This window comes from Ranitomeya variabilis, chromosome 2 (genome assembly GCF_051348905.1).
Source record: "Ranitomeya variabilis isolate aRanVar5 chromosome 2, aRanVar5.hap1, whole genome shotgun sequence".
In the NCBI taxonomy this organism is placed as follows: domain Eukaryota; kingdom Metazoa; phylum Chordata; class Amphibia; order Anura; family Dendrobatidae; genus Ranitomeya; species Ranitomeya variabilis.
The window spans coordinates 992,565,486-992,584,288 of record NC_135233.1 but is presented as its reverse complement, the minus strand read 5'-3'; the positions used below and the strand labels follow the sequence as shown (position 1 = coordinate 992,584,288).

The window sequence follows — 18,803 nt, the reverse complement described above, 5'->3', positions numbered from 1 at the left end:
TCTTTGTTTGATGGCTTGTGACTATCCATCATCCTCTTGATTACATTCCAGAGGTTTTCAATGGGGTTCAGGTCTGGACATTGGGCTGGCCATGACAGGGTCCTGATGTGGTGGTCTCTTAATTTTTGCCAGAGCTGTATATGCAGAAACAACATATCTCCACACATGAATACTAATTTGCAGAATATTCAGAATGTATGCATAGTATATAAGAATAATGTGAAGACCATTCCACTTTATTTTACATGGGGCAATTAAGTAATTGAGAAGGGGCAATTGTTGGGACCCCATCTTTAATGAGCTATTTCAGTTCCAGAAAACCCTTTTATCTGGCTGCAGTTTGACTTAAAAAGAAAAAAAAAAAAAAAGGTCTCTGCTTCTGCCGGAGTCTGTAATTGTAAACAGTGCTGACGTCACGTCGACAGCACTGCAGACAATCGTTGAGCTCAACGGCTCATGTCGTCAACTCGGGTGGAGGCATAGAGCTCATTTAGTAGCTGCAGTGCTATCAACAGGATATCAGTGCTGAAAAAAATGAAGCACCAGGTGCAGCGGCAGAGACTGCTGGACCAGGAAGGGTGAGTAAGGCTTCTTTCACACTAGCGTCAGCACAGGGCCGTCGCTATGCGTCGGCCTGACGTGCCGACGCGCGTTGTGAAAGTGAAATCCTGACGTGGGCAGTGGAAGCAGTCTTACGACGCTTCCGCTGCCCCATTGTAATGTCCGGGGAGGAGGGGGCGGAGTTTCGGCCGCACATGTGCGGTTGAAAATGGCGGACACGACGCGCAAAAAAAGTTACATGTAACTTTTTTTGTGCCGACGGTCCGCCAAAACACGGCGCAACCGTCGCACGACGGTTGCGATGTGTGGCCATACGTCGCAATGCTGTCGCTAATGAAAGTCTATGGGGAAAAAACGCATCCTGCAGACAACTTTGCAGGATGCTTTTTTTTCTCATAAACGACCCATTGCGACGTATTACAAACGACACTAGTGTGAAAGTAGCCTAAAGCGCGGCTTCCCTGGGAAAGAGGGGTTTTCTGAAACCCGAAAACCTTTTAAAAATTGTTCTGACTCGTTTGTGCTGTTGTGTCCATAACTTCACATAGGGCCTGACTGATCAGCTTTTATGTCAGTATTCTGATGTTAAAAGCTTTGATAAATTGCAGAATTTTGGTGCAACTGGCGGCTGCACCGAAACTACGCAATTTTGGCATTTTCTAAGCAAGTGGTAGATGAACTATTTGATCTACTAATTAACTGTATAACAGTACTTGGTACATAGACTTACAAACCACTCTCAGTAAACTTCCCATCAAGACCGGCATGAACAACACCTCTCTTGATGTAAGAGCCCAAATTTTATGCTGAATTTCTGTGATGACCACCAAAAATAATCCTAGAGAGCGTGACAACAAATTGTGGAGACACATGGCTGAGCTATATATGCTGGGAGCTGATTCAGTCCACAGAAGATCTATTGTAGAATCAATTGCCAATAAATTAATGCTGGTGTCGGACCAAACTGAGTTTTTCCCCAGATTTTGGTCCTATTCAGTGAGGACCCCTCTATTTTTGATAACCAGCCTTGCTGAAGCTGACAGCTGAGGATTGCAACCCCAGCTTTGAGTTTTGCTTGGCTGGTTATAGAAGATATAGAGGAACAAACGCCAGATTTTTTATTTATTTATAGCGCAGGTGCTGGTTGATGAATACCCCCATCAGCTGTCGCTTGCTCTCGCTGTAATCAGTTGAATATAACGCTCATCATTCTCACCTGCTCTCGCTGATCGCCGGCAGAGTAGAGAATGATGCGAGCCATGTTCAGCTTCGGGGAACAGCGCTTAGTGTACCGCTGCTTCTTGGGCACCGGTACGTGTCACACGAATGACATCCCTGTGTGTTATCTGTGTGCAGGACGTTTTGCGGCCCGCGCTGCGGGTAAAAAACGGATATGTCGGCGTATTATGCCCATGGACACAGTCCGTGGAAACACACTGACTTGTGCACATTCATTTGAATGGGTCTTCGTGTGTAAGTGTCTCTGGAACGTGTGAAAACTGTCACCACACGTACTGGAGACACAGATGTCTGAAAGAGGCCTTAGGCAGATGGTTTTAATGATGGGTTGGTTGGTGGATGCTGCTAGTTATGGGAGTACCCCAGTAATTTTTTTTTATCTTTACTGTTGAGATTAGTTTTGTTGTGTTTCATATGGTACCGTATATACTAGAGTATAAGCCGAGATTTTCAGCCCAAAAAAATGGGCTGAAAGTGCCCCTCTCGGCTTATACTCGAGTCATGGAAGGCGGGGGGGTCAGCGGGTGAGGGGGAGCGACACCTGTCAAATACTCACCTGCTCCCAGCGCTCCTGGCGCGGTTCCTGCACGGTCTTGGGGCGCGGCTGCTTCTTCCCCTGTTCAGCGGTCACTGGCACCGCTCATTAAAGTAATGAATATGGACTCCACTCCCATAGGGGTGGAGCCGCATATTAATTACTGTAATGAGCGGTGTCACGTGACCGCTCACTACAGGAAGAAGCTGCCGCTCCCGGAGACGTGGGACATGCATGGACAGCGCCGGGAGCAGGTGAGTATTTCATATTCACCTTTCCGCGTTCCACCGCCGCCTCTTTCTTCGTCCTCGGCACTGACTGTTCAGGTCAGAGGGCGCGATGACGTATTAGTGTGCGCGCCGCCCTCTGCCTGAACAGTCAGTGCGGAGAGACGGGACGCTGAGGAGCAGCGACCAGAGGTGAGTGTCATTTTTTTTTTTATTTTTTTTTTTAGTGCAGCAGCATTACATGTGGCACAATGCTATATGGAGCGTCTATGGGGCTATAAAGAACTGCATGGAGCATTATATGGGGCATCTATGGGGCCATAACTGCATGGAGCATTATATGGGGCATCTATGGGGCCATAAAGAACTGCATGGAGCATCTATGGGGCCATAAAGAACTGCATGGAGCATTATATGGGGCATCTATGGGGCCATAACTGCATGGAGCATTATATGGGGCATCTATGGGGCCATAAAGAACTGCATGGAGCATCTATGGGGCCATAAAGAACTGCATGGAGCATTATATAGAGCATCTATGGGGCCATAACTGCATGGAGCATTATATGGGGCCTATTTTGTATGGAGCATCTTTTGGGGCCATAATGAACTGTATGGAGCATTATATGGGGCTCCTGATTCAATATGGATATTCAAAAACACTTAACCTACTGATGTCTCAATTAATTTTAGTTTTATTGGTATCTATTTGTATTTTTGACATTTACCGGTAGCTGCTGCATTTTCCACCCTAGGCTTATACTCGAGTCATTAAGTTTTCCCAGTTTTTTTGTGGCAAAATTAGGGGGGTCGGCTTATACTCGAGTATATACGGTAATTGCTGTTGATATAATGTATTTTTATGTTTTTGTTTAATGTCAGTGCAAAGAAAGATAATGATAACCGCCTTACTGCAGCTTTTTAATTTTGTTCCACATTACCAATGAGTTATTGCAGGAGCAGAAAAAAACTCCTGCCTTATTAGTTTATATAGTATCATTAGACTAATTTATTATTTCTATATTTGTTATATAGCTCGTGATGCTGCCATCTCAAAGATTGAGTCCATCGTTAACGAACAGTTTGCTGTTGAGTTGAAGAACAAGGAGAATGAGATTGAAATCATAGATCAGGTATGTGCTGTACAGCCTTGCCTTTATTTTGTCAGTAAATGAAAATTACATTACTGTTTTGGTAAATGAAGGTTTGATTCTAAAAACAATGTATTCTAAATTTAACATTATGCAGAATATTGTTATGAGCCATGTAATGGCTGTATTCAAAATAAAGGCGAGTCATATAGCTGCTTCTAAAAGGTTAGTTTTCAGGAGGAGGAAATGGCTGCTTAGAAAAGGTTTAACTTTAGAGGAGTACATATTTGCTCTTTTATCTGAGTTAAGCATAGACAGCCACAACACACTGGGGAAGGTTGTGACAGCTTAACTCTGTTTCTCCTCCTCCTTCTTCTGATCCATAATACACAGGAACCCATCTTAGGGTTTCTTTATTACTGCATCCAGCATGAAGAGCAGCATAGATCTGTGTTTCTCTGCTGCACACTCCCAGCTTCCTCCCATACCTTGTATCTCCCTGCTCCAAAGCAGTGAGTCTCACACAGCTGTCAAAACAGTAAGACCACGGAGAACCTGACTTTAGACTCTTTCTTAAAGGGCCAGAAACAACTGACTTGTATTAATATGCTTTAACATTAATGAGCAGCATATATAAGCAAGTCCTAATCCAACTTGGAAGTTCCGTTAAAAATCCCACCTGTCTGACTGATGTCTTTCTTTCTTCATTATATTGCAGCTACTAATGTTGCTGTTTTTTAGAACAGTCAGTGCAGCAGCACTATTGATATATATTCTGCTCAGTTATATTGTAGCACCTGCATGTGCTAAATGTTTGGTGTGGTTATTCGACCCATGTAAACAGGTGCTGCCCAACAGTAATTTATGGCAACTCGGGTATTGCTGATTAATCCCTTACTGACATCGGACATATTAGTACACCGATGTCAATATCCCCCACTTTGATGTGGGCTCCGACGGTGAGCCCGAATCAAAGCTGGGACATGTCAGCTGTTTTGAACACCTGACATGTGCCCGCAATAGGTGCGGGTGAAATCACGAAATGACTGCAGCTATTAACTAGTTAAATGTCGCTGTCAAACTCTGACAGCGGCATTTATGAAGCGCTTCCGGCCATCGGGCCGGAAATACGGGCATCGCTATCCCCTGTCACGTGATCGGAGGTCATCGGTTCGTCGGCATGACAACCAGATTCTTCCTTGAGACCTCTGTTTGATAATGCCAGATTGCTATGAGCGCTACCCTGTGGTTAGCGCTCATAGCAAGTCTGTAATTCTACTACATAGAGGCGATCTGAGCATCGCCTCTATGTAGCAGAGCCGATCGATCTAGGCTATTGAAGCATGCCAAAAGTAAAGGGGGAAAAAATATATATATATTAAAAAAAAAAAAAAATGAAAAAACCGTAAGTTCAAATTACCCCCTTTCACCCCATTCAAAATAAAAACAATGAAAAAAAATCAAATATCTATTTGGTATCGCCGCGTTCAGAATCGCCCGATCTATCAATAAAAAGAAAAAAGTATTGACTTGATCGTTAAACTGCATAGTGAGAAAAAAAATCGAAACATCAGAATTACGTTTTTTTTTTGTCGCTGCGACATTGAATTAAAATGCAATAACGGGCGATCAAAAGAATGTATCTGCATAAAAGTGGTATCATTGAAAAAGACAGCTCGGCGCGCAAAAAATAAGCCCTCACCCGACCCGAAATCTTGAAAAATGGAAACGCTACGGATATTGGAAAATGGCGCAATTTTTTTTATTTTTTTTTCACTGCTTAGATATAAAAAATAACCTAGATATGTTTGGTGTCTATGAACTCGTAATGACCTGGAGAATCATAATGGCATGTCAGTTTTAGCATTTAGTGAACCTAGCAAAAAAGCCAAACAAAAAACCACTGTGGGATTGCACTTTTTTTTTTGCAATTTCACCGCACTTGGAATTTTTTTCCCGTTTTCGAGTACACAACATGGTAAAACCAATGGTGTCATTCAAAAGTACAACTCGTCCCACAAAAAAAAAAGCCATCATGTGGCTTTATTCAAGGAAAAATAAAAAAAGTTATGGCTCTGGAAAGAAGGGGAGCGGAAAACAAAACGGAAAACATTTTTGGTCATGAAGGGGTTAAAACATGACAATATGGCCACAAACCTATTTCACCATTTTCATGGGAAAACAGGACACAGATCAGCAGGGAGTGAACCCGCAACTGACGAGACTGTGCTGGTCATGTGGTATATAACAAAATCCAGAAATGGAAAGTCAGTAAGTACAATTCCACAAGAGGGACACGTGACTTCTCTCTCCGTGCACAGACACACAAACAGAATTTCAAAACATTTTTTTTTCTTAGCTAGAGAATCGCATTGGGATCATAAAGCGATCAATCTGCTGATGGTTAAAATGGCTACACAGTCATATATATGGTTTGTGGGTGTAGAAGTTTCTGACAGGTTCCCTTTAAAAGATAATGTGTGCAAAACTGTAAAGCGCTGCGGAATATGTTAGCGTTATATAAAAATAAAGATTATTATTATTATTATTAAAAGGAATCTGTCACTAGGTTTACTCTGTCTCCTCATTGGGGGACACAGGACCATGGGGTGTTATGCTGCTGTCCACTAGGAGGCGACACTATGCATAATCTGAAAAAAGATTAACTGTGGCTCCTCCTGTGCAGTATACACCCCTGGACGGCATCAGCCTTCTCCAGTTTTTGCTTAGTGTCACATAGGAGGCACACCTAAAAGATTTTTACTCCGTTTTTTCCGACGGGATTACAGATGAAGAAAAGAGGGTCTCCTGTGAGACTCCCGGCATGGCTCCTTCCTCGGCCCCCTATTATGGGGTGCCCAGTTGAAGTGGAGATGACTATTCCCCATGTTGCTCCTTCCCCAGTCCCTCGGGTGCTGGTTCGAAGTCGAGACCCCCCCTCCTTCCCCAATTCCTTTTGGTTTCTGGGTTGAGGTCGAGGCGAGGATAAAGGCCCCTGAAGGTGACAACAGCCCCTCCCTAATCCCCCTCTGGGGGTATTAGGTTGAGACACCTCAGGTAAGGCCTGTACAGGCAGCATTCTACAGCTCCCAGCAATGGGCCAGCACACTGTGCCTGCATCCAGGGACCCCAGCCCAGCTGCGGGCTCCTGTTGGGGCCGGGGGGGAGTGCTGGCAGGCATGGCACATACAGACACAGGGCTCCCTGCGCCCCTGTCTCTGCGGCAGCACCAGCTCTATACTGCCTCAGGGAGACCCCTACCGGGCTCCCCCTTCCGCTTATAGCCCCACCGCCATCCTGCCTTTAAATCCGGAGGGGTCCGGTTCACATCCGACCCCCTCCCGGACTTTCGCGCCGGCCTGGAGCCCTTCTGGGCCTCAGGCATCTAATTTAGGCCCCGGCTTCGGCCTAGCTGAAGCTGCCGCCTCCTCTCCGCCCCCCGGCCCGCCCCCCGGATGACAAATATGACACTCTACAGTGTCATACAGGGGGTGGATCGAGACAGAAAGGGCGCTTTTTTACACAGCCTTGCCGCCTTTTTCCAGCTCTCCTCCCCCTTCTCCTTTCCTCTCTGTCTCAGCAGCCATTTTCGGCTGCAGATTAACCCTGCATCTCCCGGTCTGCAGGACCAGGCAGCCAGTCTCCGGGGGGCACAGGACTGTGGATCTTCGGCGCTGGACCTAGGGGCACACTGGTGGGGTAAGATCACAGCTGGGTTTTTTACTCAGCTGTGAATCCATATTACCTATAAGGCTCCCCTATAGGTTTCTCTACCCCTGTAAGGTCCTCTGCTGGCAGCACTTCTGCACTCTGTGCACTATGCCGGGCTCAAGGTCCAAGAGAACCAGGCAGAACTGCTATTATGCATTCTGCACAGCTTGCGGGACCGCTCTCCCCAGTAGTAGCACATACCCGCATTGTCAGAACTGTATACAAACTAATGTGTCAGAGCCCCAAGAAGCGCCTGCCAATGCCTCGGTGTCTAATGCCACGCCGGAATGGGCTACTCAGATATCGCAATCTATGACGCAGTCTATAGATAACCTAACCTCCACATTGCTTCAGGGTCTGCAGGGTCATGCCTCGGCTATGACCGTTACCCAGCAAAGGGAGAGCTTGACTGAGGAACAAGATGACCCTGGCACATCCACGTCTAGGTCAGGACGCAAGATAGACCCATAAATCAAGTCCATCTGCGTCATCCCATAGCACACGGTCATCCCCCTCTAGGGAGAGACAATGGACAGACAATGCAGATCTCCGCAATCCCCGACCAGAGAAGGCCTCCTCTCCAGCCCACTCAGCAGGGGACGCCTCAGTGATACACAGGATTCGGAAGGCATCTGTGACTCTGACTCAGACAGAGACACGGAGGGGTCCCTGATCCCAATCCCTCCTAGCAATACAGCGCTAGTTGAGGACATAATTTCATCCATCCATCAAGTGCTGGACATTTCTGATCCGCCACCAGAGGCCCCAGAACATAAGATTTCCTTTGAAGGACCTCTGAAGCCGCCTAAGGTTTTCTCTAACCACCCAGAGTTTAAGGCGATCCTTAAAAAGCCGCTCTCACAGCCTGAGAAAAAATTTGCTAATCGCAAATATCTGGAGGCGAGGTACCCCTTCCCACAGAAGGACACCAAGGAATGGACAGATCCACCTGAAGTGGACCCCCCAGTCTCTAGGCTAGCAGCACAGACCCTCCTTTCACTGCCAGATAGCTCAACCCTCAGGGACGCAGCAGACCGGCAGGTAGAACGCATGGCTCGTTCAATTTTCGAGGCAGCAGGGGCATCCCTGGCTCCCGCGTTCGCCTCAGTTTGGGCTGCCAAGGCCATTCTGGCCTGGGCAAAGAATTTACAAGCTCTCCAAGCATCCGCTCCTGAGCTGTCGGACCAAGCGGTTCAAATAGCAGTTGTAGCAGACTACATGCTCCATGCAGCTCTGGATTCAGCAAGGGGAGTAGCGGGGATAGCATCAAACGCCATCACGATTCGGCGTATCTTCTGGCTGCGGGAATGGAAAGCGGACGCAGCCTCAAAGAAGTCCCTCACACACCTCCCCTACCTCAGTGGGAGACTTTTCGGTGAACAGTTGGACACTATGATATCCAATGCCACCGGGGGTAAGAGTACTTCTCTTCCCCAACTGAAACCTAAACGCACTTACAAGAAGCGTAACCAAACTCGATTCCGATCCTTTCGGAATTCCTCCGGCTGGTCCGTCTCGCGTCCAGCACAAAATCGTAACCGTTCCCCACGCAGGGACAACTCACGATCGACGCAAAGGTCGGACAAGACCTGGCAGTCCAAAGCAGGCCAGCCTAAGCCCAGAGGAGGAAAATCTCAGACTTTCTCCTCATCATGACTCACGGACTCCGGAAGACACCACACCAGTAGGCGGCCGACTTTTGCTCTTTCATCAAGTCTGGCTGCCCTTATTACAGAAGACAGGTGGGTCATGGAACTAGTGTCTTCCGGATACAAAATAGACTTCACCTCCAACCCACCGGACCGATTCTTCCTCTCTGTCCCCCCAAAACCGCCAGCCAAGGCTCGTGCCTACCACCAAGCGGTCTCCTTGCTTTCTCAAGCAGGAGTCATAGTACCGGTACACACGTACCCACGACCGACCGCTTCCGAGGGTTCTACTCCAATCTGTTCGTAGTTCCCAAGAAAGGAGGCAGCGTACGGCCCATACTAGACCTAAAACAGCTCAACAAATATGTACGGGTCCGTCATTTCCGCATGGAGTCCCTTCGGTCCATCATTGCGTCCATGGAGAAGGGAGAATATCTCTCCTCCATAGACATACAAGACGCATACCTGCATATACCTATTGCACCTGCCCATCAGAGGTTTCTCAGGTTCGCAATAGGCCAGGACCACTACCAATTCGTGGCTCTCCCTTTCGGACTCGCCACGGCTCCCAGAGTGTTCACCAAGGTCATGGCAGCCACCATGGACATCCTGCACTCCAGAGGCATAGTAGTCGTTCCATACTTGGACGATCTACTCATCAAGGCTCCCACCTTCAAGGACTGCAAGCTCAGCGTCTCAATCACAACCGATACTCTCAGTCGCATGGGCTGGTTAATCAGCCTACAAAAGTCATCACCAACCCAGTCCCTGACATTCCTGGGAATGTTATTCAACACCTCCAGGGGTCTAGTGCTCCTTCCCAAGGACAAGGCACTGGCTCTCCGACTAGCAGTTCGCACCCTCCTCCGCAAACCCCCTCGATCTCTCCGGTTTGCCATGAGAGTCCTCGGCAAGATGGCAGCAGCAATAGAAGCTGTCCCATTTGCCCAGTTTCACCTCAGACCTCTCCAACTAGCCATTCTCAAGTCCTGGGACAGGAATCCCTTTTCTTTCGACAGGGAGTTCCAGCTAACGTCGTCAACCAGGACGTCCCTGCACTGGTGGCTCAAGCCAACCTCGCTAGCAAAGGGGAAATCCTTTCTCACAGGTCAATGGAAGGTTCTGACCACCGACGCGAGCCTGACGGGTTGGGGTGCGGTGCACCTACACCACAGGGCACAGGGCAAGTGGTCCCCAGTGGAAGCGACCATGCCCATCAACATCCTGGAAATTCGTGCCATCCTTCTGGCATTGAGGGCCTTCCATCACTTACTGGCAGCCTCTCACATCAGAATACAGTCGGACAATGCCACAGCTGTGGCATATGTGAATCACCAAGGGGGGACCCGCAGTACCCAGGCGATGCGAGAAGTGTCACACATCCTCCACTGGGCGGAGGACACAGGGTCGGTTCTTTCGGCGGTCCACATTCCGGGTGTGGACAACTGGGAAGCAGACTTCCTCAGCCGACAAGGAATAGACTCGGGAGAGTGGTCTCTCCATCCCGAAATTTTTCAACAGATCTGTCTCCGCTGGGGGACCCCGGATGTGGACCTAATGGCATCCCACTTCAATGCCAAGGTCTCCAACTTTATGGCCAGAACACACGATCCGCGGTCGCTCGGAGCAGACGCTCTGGTTCAGGACTGGACCCAGTTCCAGCTTCTGTATATTTTTCCACCTCTCCCCCTGATATCCAGAGTGGTGAGGAAGATCAAACAAGAGGGAGTTCCAACCATCCTAATTGCACCGGACTGGCCCAGACGCACATGGTACGCCGACATCGTACAACTCACAGCAGACGCCCCCTGGCATCTCCCCGACCGCCACGATCTTCTATCACAAGGCCTGTTCTACCACCAGAACTCAGGGGCTCTCAATTTGAAGGCGTGGCCCTTGAGACCTGGGTTCTAACCCAGGCAGGGCTCTCGACAGACGTCATTGGAACCATGATCAGAGCACGGAAACCAGCGTCTGCCAAGATTTATTACCGTACCTGGAAAGCTTTCTTTACCTGGTGCGAATCTCGTGGCCAGATCCCACTCCCTTATTCCCTACCCAAAGTACTTGGTTTTCTCCAATCGGGTCTGGAGGCCAGGCTGTCATTGGGCTCGCTTAAGAGCCAGGTGTCAGCCCTCTCAGTGCTTTTTCAAAGGCGCATTGCTACCAAGCCGCAAGTAAGGACTTTCCTTCAGGGGGTTTCCCGATTGGTTCCCCCCTACAGATGACCACTAGAAACGTGGGACCTCAACCTGGTCCTGACAGCATTGCAGGAACCACCCTTCGAACCCCTTAAGGAGGTCCCGCTCCGCCTTCTTTCCCAGAAGGTGGTTTTCCTGGTGGCAATCACCTCGCTACGCAGTGTGTCTGAACTGACAGCACTCTCCTGCAGACGGCCCTTCCTGGCTTTTCACCAGGACAAGGTAGTTCTTCGTATGGTCCCATCCTTCCTTCCAAAGGTTGTGTCCGACTTCCACCTCAATGAGGAAATTTCACTACCATCCCTTTGTCCGGTTCCGGTTCATAGAGTGGAGAAGGCTCTGCATACGCTTGACCTTGTCAGGGCATTACGTATATACGTGTCTAGGACTGCGTCCTTCCAGAGGTCTGATTCTCTTTTCTTCCTTCCGGAAGGCAGCCACAAGGGTCTGCCAGCTTCCAAAGCTACCCTTGCCAGGTGGATCAAATCCACCATACAAGAGGCCTACCGCCTTAAGAATTCTCCTCTTCTAGCCGGTATTACGGCACACTCTACACGGGCGGTAGGGGCCTCCTGGGCCATTTGGCACCAGGCTTCGGCACAACAAGTGTGTAAGGCGGCCACTTGGACTAGCTTACACACGTTTACTAAACACTACAGGGTTCATACCCAGTCCTCAGCGGATGCGAGCCTGGGTAGATGTGTCCTGCAGGCAGCAGTGCCCTAAGTATAGGGGCCTGTCTGCACAATATTCGTCCATTGCTTCCCACCCAGGGACTGCTTTAGGACGTCCCATGGTCCTGTGTCCCCCAATGAGGCGACAGAGTAAAGGAGATTTTTGTGTACTCACCGTAAAATCTCTTTCTCTTAGCCTCTAATTGGGGGACACAGCTCCCACCCTGTTGCCCTTTCCGGGCCGTTGTAACTGTTGAGTTCTCATATTGTTTTCTTGAGCTCGTACATAGTTGCCTTCTTACAGGCATAATTATGTTATTCATGTTACATAGTTGCCTTCTTACAGGCATAATTATGTTATTCATGTTACGTTCCTCCTACTGCTTTTGCACAAAACTGGAGAAGGCTGATGCCGTCCAGAGGTGTATACTGCACAGGTGGAGCCACAGTTAATCTTTTTTCAGATTATGCATAGTGTCGCCTCCTAGTGGACAGCAGCATAACACCCATGGTCCTGTGTCTCCCAATTAGAGGCTAAGAGAAAGAGATTTTACGGTGAGTACACAAAAATCTCCTTTTTTTTCTGCCCCATCTCAGAGCAGCATAATGTAGGGGCAGAAACCCTGATTCCAGCGATGTCACTTACTGGGCTGCTCGCTTGTCATTTTGAAAAATAAATCCTGTTTTGTCTGCTGCAGATGTACCAGTTTTGTAACCCGCCCACATCACTGATTGGTAGCTTTCTGCCTATGCACAGTGTACAAAGAAATCTGCCAGTCAGTGGTGGGGGTGGGGTTATACAGAGTTCATGAATATGAGGGTCTACCTAGCAGCAGGATTACTAGTCCTCTAGTGATAAACTACTGCTGATTTTTATCAAAACTACAGCAAGCAGCCCGGTAAGTGACACATCGCTGAAATCAGAGTCTGTCGCTACATTGTGCTACTCTCAGATTAGGTGGCAAACCCTTTTTGAATGTGAAACAATATCAGCTTGTCTGGTTTCTCAGGATATTTAGATATCTTACTTGAAAAATGGGCAAATTTTGATGATTTAGAGGTAGACTATGAGCTAGAACGGAGTTACATTGTAGCACCTTTAGCCAGATCTTTGTACTGATGGGAATAGGGTCTGCGACTCTCTATCTTGCCTTCTAGTGACAAGCCCTTAAGAATTATAACACCCCAGTAATGGACGGGCCAAGCAAAGCCGTGCCTGGCTCTATGGAATGGCTGACCATGCAATACAGGGACGGGTCCTGAGCCAGAGATTCATCTCCCTGATCTCCTGACTCTTTAGTTTCTTGAATTGTTACGGATTGATGATGTGATGACATTTAATCTTTATTCTTTCTCATTATTTTCTCAATCAGCGTTTGACTGAAGCGCGGCGTATGATGGATAAACTTCGTGCCTACATTGTGGCCAATTACTACGCCTCAGCGGGGGTCAGCAAAGTACCAGAGGTAAGATGTCTTTCTGTGCCTTGTTACTCTTATCCTCCCATTATCCTGCATATTTGACGTATTCTTCATTCCTATGGTGGTCGCCTACCGAGGTCACAAAAATGTGGGCAAAACCTTGTGTGTGATCACAGCCTTAGTGTTGGTTCTACATTGTGGCATGTGATAGCGTAGTTTTTACACTGGGCATGTCACCAGAAAATGACTTATTAATTAAATTAGGTCTTCTAATAAATTTATTTTTAAAACATTTGATAGTTTTGTTTTTTTCTTCAACTCTTCATATTTTGAACTAAAAATGTAAAGAAAAATCAGAAATTCGGCAATTTTCAAACTGGCTACTAGGCTATACTAACCTCTATCTTCCTGTTCTATGGAGATAATGAGACTGATGAAAAGTTATCATCACTGACAGGATTACAATGAAAGGTGTCCCTTCTATGTACAGTAGATAACCGGATTCACCGTGTATGATGGTCACAGCTCACCTCCTCCCTGAATAATGGCTGTTGTCCCGATAACAGCATGTGTAGAACGCTCCCTCCTGTAGAAGGCACTGAGTCAGTGTATTGCTGCCTCTATGTGTACAGAGACAGTGGTCAGTGTGAAAATAGAAAGAGGTTTAAACTTGTTTTCATAAAGATGTTTTTTCTCTATCGCCTCTCATTGGGGGACACAGGAACCATGGGTGTATGCTGCTGCCACTAGGATTTAGATAAAGACTCAAGGCAAGGAATACATAAATACTAAATTCACTTAGTAGGATAATCAATAAAGATGGAATATTTGGTGCACAATCACAAATTATATATATATATATATATATATATATATATATATATATCTCCCGCAATGGACATGGTAATGGACAAATCAGAAGAATTATACAAAAAAAGAGAACACAAAAACCGAACTAATGCCCAAACAATAAATTCAAATAATTTTATATGTAAAAGGATACACCAAATGGTAGGGGGAAAGAAACCAAAAGAGGGCACAATGCCAAGGAGACAAGGCAATAAACAGTCCTGCTATAGTACAGTGATGGTGTAATACAAATAAATAAATATATATAACCCAACACAGAACTGAAAAATGTATATACATACACTAAAATAATGAATATACAAGGGGTAGAAAAATAAAATATATATAGTAGTGCCTAGAGTGCTTTGTAGGCTAAGGTGCACATAGTAACTGCAAGTGCAATAGAGAGTGTGTGTATATATTAATATACCAACGTAAAGTGCAACAAGTGCCAGAAAGTGCAGCCAGAGTATCAATATAAAGTGCAAATGTGCGGCCAAATATACGCTGGGAATAAGAGTATATTCACGGGTACCTGCTAAATGGATCTAGGCATGATGACTGTCTTACCGAGTTTTCACTCCGGGAGGGGAAAACCCCTTACTTACGTAGCGCTCACTAATATACTAATTAGGCAAGAAGACTACTAGGTCTCTATTTCGGTAAAACAACTTATATTTTATTAATAATGAAATAAAGTTTAATAATCAACAATTTAAGCTATGATTTGATATATGTACTACAGGCACATGAATTATAACAGCGCTAGCCTAACATTACATGATCATAATCATCATCTATATAATAGAGAAAGTAAGCATCTATATAATTACCAAATATTGTAACATCACTTCCCTGCCGGGGGACTCGACTGATGAGAAGGAAATATTCGGTAACACATCATCACAGAAGTTATGCGTCCATAAAGTCTCCTGGAATGTCCCTACCCCCAACTAGATGCCGTCCTGTTTTATACACTTAAAATTGGATTTAGTTTCGTCATGCGTACTGGCATTTTTCTCATATAACTTGTTATTTTACAGATCACGAGCTGTTATTGTACAAAATCCATGCTTATCTTGTTGTTCACCCTTGAGAATATGTTTCTCACACTACAAGAATGCCGCTGCACATGCGTACATAGCTGTTTATGCCACATCTCCTCCTACAATGCAAATAGATCACTCTGAGGGCACTTTCCCGCTTCCATTTTGTCTTGTTTTACTCAGTTAATGGCAATAGATACGTGAAATCACTATCTACACATACATTCAGACATTCTTGTCTCATTTGTATCACAATGACCAATGTCACAAATGATAAATCATAAATTTAGAACATAGTGTCTTTAAATAAATTGCCTGGAGCAGGTATTACCTGACGTACTGCCGTCTCCTGGATGTGCCACTCCCCGACGCGCGTTTCGGCGTCAGCCTTCGTCAGGGCCCCTGTCCTTAGCCTACAAAGCACTCTAGGCACTACTATATATATTTTATTTTTCTCCCCCTTGTATATTCATTATTTTAGTGTATGTATATACATTTTTCAGTTCTGTGTTGGGTTATATATATTTATTTATTTGTATTACACCATCACTGTACTATATATATAGCAGGACTGTTTATTGCTTTGTCTCCTTGGCATTGTGCCCTCTTTTGGTTTCTTTCCCCCTACCATTTGGTGTATTCTTTTACAAATAAAATTATTTGAATTTATTGTTTGGGCATTAGTTCGGTTTTTGTGTTCTCTTTTTTTGCTGCCACTAGGAGGCTGACACTATGAAAATAAAAAAGTTACCTCCTCCCCCGCAGTGTACACCCCACCGACAGGAAGTAGGATATTCAGGTTAGCTTAGTGTCAGTAGGAGGTGGACACGGGTCTTTCATTAGACCCTTATCTACCTCAATGTGCGTCGTTTTTCTTTCAGGTTTTCTTCCGGAGGGATACAGGGTGAACAGTCACACCTGTAATCCCACATTATGGACTATGAGTACGGCGTGTACTGCCACCCCGTATCCTCATAGATCCGACAGCAGGACCAAGATCCTAGCACACAAGCGTGCTCAGAAGTCCGGTCCTGGCTCCGTCCCCCACCCACTCGCCCACCAGAGCCTGTCGGTTGGAGGAGACGAGGACGTCCATCACCAACTCCACGGACGTCTAACACCTTCCACGTTTTAAGGTTAGTACCGGACGGCGTGGGATGTTTAGGTGAGTATCCTTTTTCCTCCCTATCAGTCTCTTCTTGGGGGGGTCTCTGCGGATTCTCTGCTACAAGAGCGGGGAAATATGGGATCTTCCACACTACTTTTCCTGCGGCCGCATCTTTACTCTGAGCGGCGCGGCGCCTTACAGGAAGCCGCACTGCTGTTACTGCGGCCGCACTTTTTCTGGCACAGACCTCCGCAGTAGCCTGGGCGACAGTCCGATCCGTTTGCGCGGCGGCCCTGGTGACCGGCCGTGCTGCTTCCTCCATGGCGGGCGCACTTTTACAGGCAGTCGCACTGCCTTGCCTGCGGCCGCATCCTTGCTCTGTGCGGCGCGGCCCCCCTACAGGCAGCCGCGCCGTTTTCCCCGGCGGCCGTACCTTTCGGAGCTGACTCGCGGTCCTCTCCAGCGGCCGCCGGCTTCTAATATAGGCCCCGGCTTCGGCCGGGGCCTACTTCCGGCGCCGCGACTCCTCCACTTCCGGTTTGCTCGGGTGGGCTTTTACTCCCGCCCGACAACCTTCTCCCCGCATTCTCCGCCCACCAGCGCCATCTTGGTGCTCCTGGGCGCTCAGCAGACTCCGCCCTCCCTACTTCGCTGGCGCCACACATCGCCGCTCCATCACCTTGCAGAGCGTGCAATCTGGCGTTTTTTCCTGCGGTTCCTCTTGTATTGCGGCAGGAGCCCTTATCGCCTTCCTGTCTATAGACTTCCCCGGAGGTCCACCCGCAAGCCGGACGACGTCCTCCACCTGGATTCAGTCTTCGTCTGCCGTGAGTAGCTCTGCACTGCAGACTGACACTCCCCTCTGCCCCCCTGTCCCCTAACCCTCTGGCATTTTCTTCAGGGACCTTTTCAAAATGTCTACCTGTAAAGGGGGTCGCTCTCGTCCTCCTACTTCTTCCTCTTCTGCCTTAGTCAAGTACTTTGCATGTTCGTCTTGTAACTGCAAACTTCCCTCAGGTCAGTCCTCTCCACTCTGTCAGGCCTGCAGCAACCCGATTGTTCCCACCGCCCAGGATCCCCCGGCTGCTCCGCTTGAGAGCGATACCCCCACCCCAGGATGGGTTTCCTCTCTGTCACAATCGGTGGCGGATTTAACACGGGTGTCTCAAACTCTAGTGTCAGTGCTGGACCGATTACCCCTGCAGATTCCTGCAGTAACCAGCGGGTCGCAGGAAGCTCCGTCCGAGCCCTCCATTGCAAGCCGCAAAAGGTCCAGACAGGAACGCCGGTCTGTGTCCTCTTCTCGCTCCATCTCACCACACGGTCCTTCTCTGCGGTCGACTTCCCCCCGGTCCTCCTCCCCTGAGTCAGGCGAGGCGTTCTCAGATGCGCCTTCGGAGGATGTTTCGGAGCTGGATTCAAACCAAATCGCTACCATGAGGGATTTGGTTCAGAATCTCATTGGAGCGATAAATCAAACCTGTGGCATCAAGGAGTCCTCTACGGAACCCGCAGATCAGGCTGTTTCGTTTAGACGGGCTAAACCACCTTCCAGGTTTTTCGCTCCTCACCCGGAATTCGAGGCGATTATGACCAGAGAAAGAGAGTACCCTTGCCAACCAGATTTCTCACGCGGGTGAATATCTGTTCTCTGCCTCCCTGGGTGCTGCGTCTTGTGCGGCTCAGGCGTCCAGCAACGCGATTGCCATCCGCCGGACCGTTTGGCTTAAGGCCTGGCAGGCGGATATGTCTTCTAAAAAGTCCCTTACCAGCCTTCTTTTTCAGGGGTCTCGTCTCTTTGGTTCTAAGCTGGACCAAATCATTAAGGGCGCCACCGGGGGCACAAGTTCTCTTCTTCCCCAGGCCAAACCTCGTCGTCCTCCTAGACGTCAATTTCGGTGTTTTCGGCCTTTTCGTCGCTTCGCGGCGTCAAACTCCTTTCCCCAGCAGCGACAGAGGCCACAGGCACGTCAGGAGAAGACAGTATCCTTTAGGCCCACTCCTTCTTGCGTCCTCGCTACTCCCAGGATAGATCATCCAGGTCCAGGACTGGAAGATCTCACCTCGGCATGGCTCTCGGCAAGACCCCAGCCCACCTCCCAGGCTGGGCGGCCGTCTCCTCTTCTTCAGGGACGTCTGGATCTCCTCAGTAGAGGACGCATGGGTCAGGGAAGTTGTATCCTCAGGATACTAGATAGAGTTCGTTTCACGACCCCGGGATCATTTCTTCGAATCCCGACCTCCAAGAGACCCCGCTCTAGTTCCGGGTTTCTTCGCAGCCATCGCTTCTCTTTTCAAAACCAGGGTATATTAGTTCCCGTCCCAGAAAAAGAACGGTTCACCGGTTTCTATTCAAACCTTTTTGTGGTACCGAAAAAAGACTGCAAGGTTCGTCTCATTCTGGATCTCAAATTACTGAACAGGAGAGTTCGTCTGAAGCACTTCAGGATGGAATCCCTTCGTTCAGTAATTGCTTCCATGGAGGCTCAGG

General features: G+C 47.8%; 1 protein-coding gene across 3 annotated transcripts in view; it reads left to right on the top strand.

Annotated features, from left to right (window-relative positions):
* YEATS2 (YEATS domain containing 2) overlaps positions 1 to 18,803 on the top strand; it is a 122,857-nt gene that overhangs the window by 1,413 nt on the left and 102,641 nt on the right. For all 3 annotated transcript variants that reach the window (XM_077291083.1, XM_077291085.1, XM_077291084.1), the window contains exons 3-4: positions 3,598 to 3,695; positions 13,262 to 13,354. In XM_077291083.1, coding sequence (XP_077147198.1) covers positions 3,598 to 3,695; positions 13,262 to 13,354 — 191 coding nt within the window. The remainder of the gene's footprint in view (positions 1 to 3,597; positions 3,696 to 13,261; positions 13,355 to 18,803) is intronic.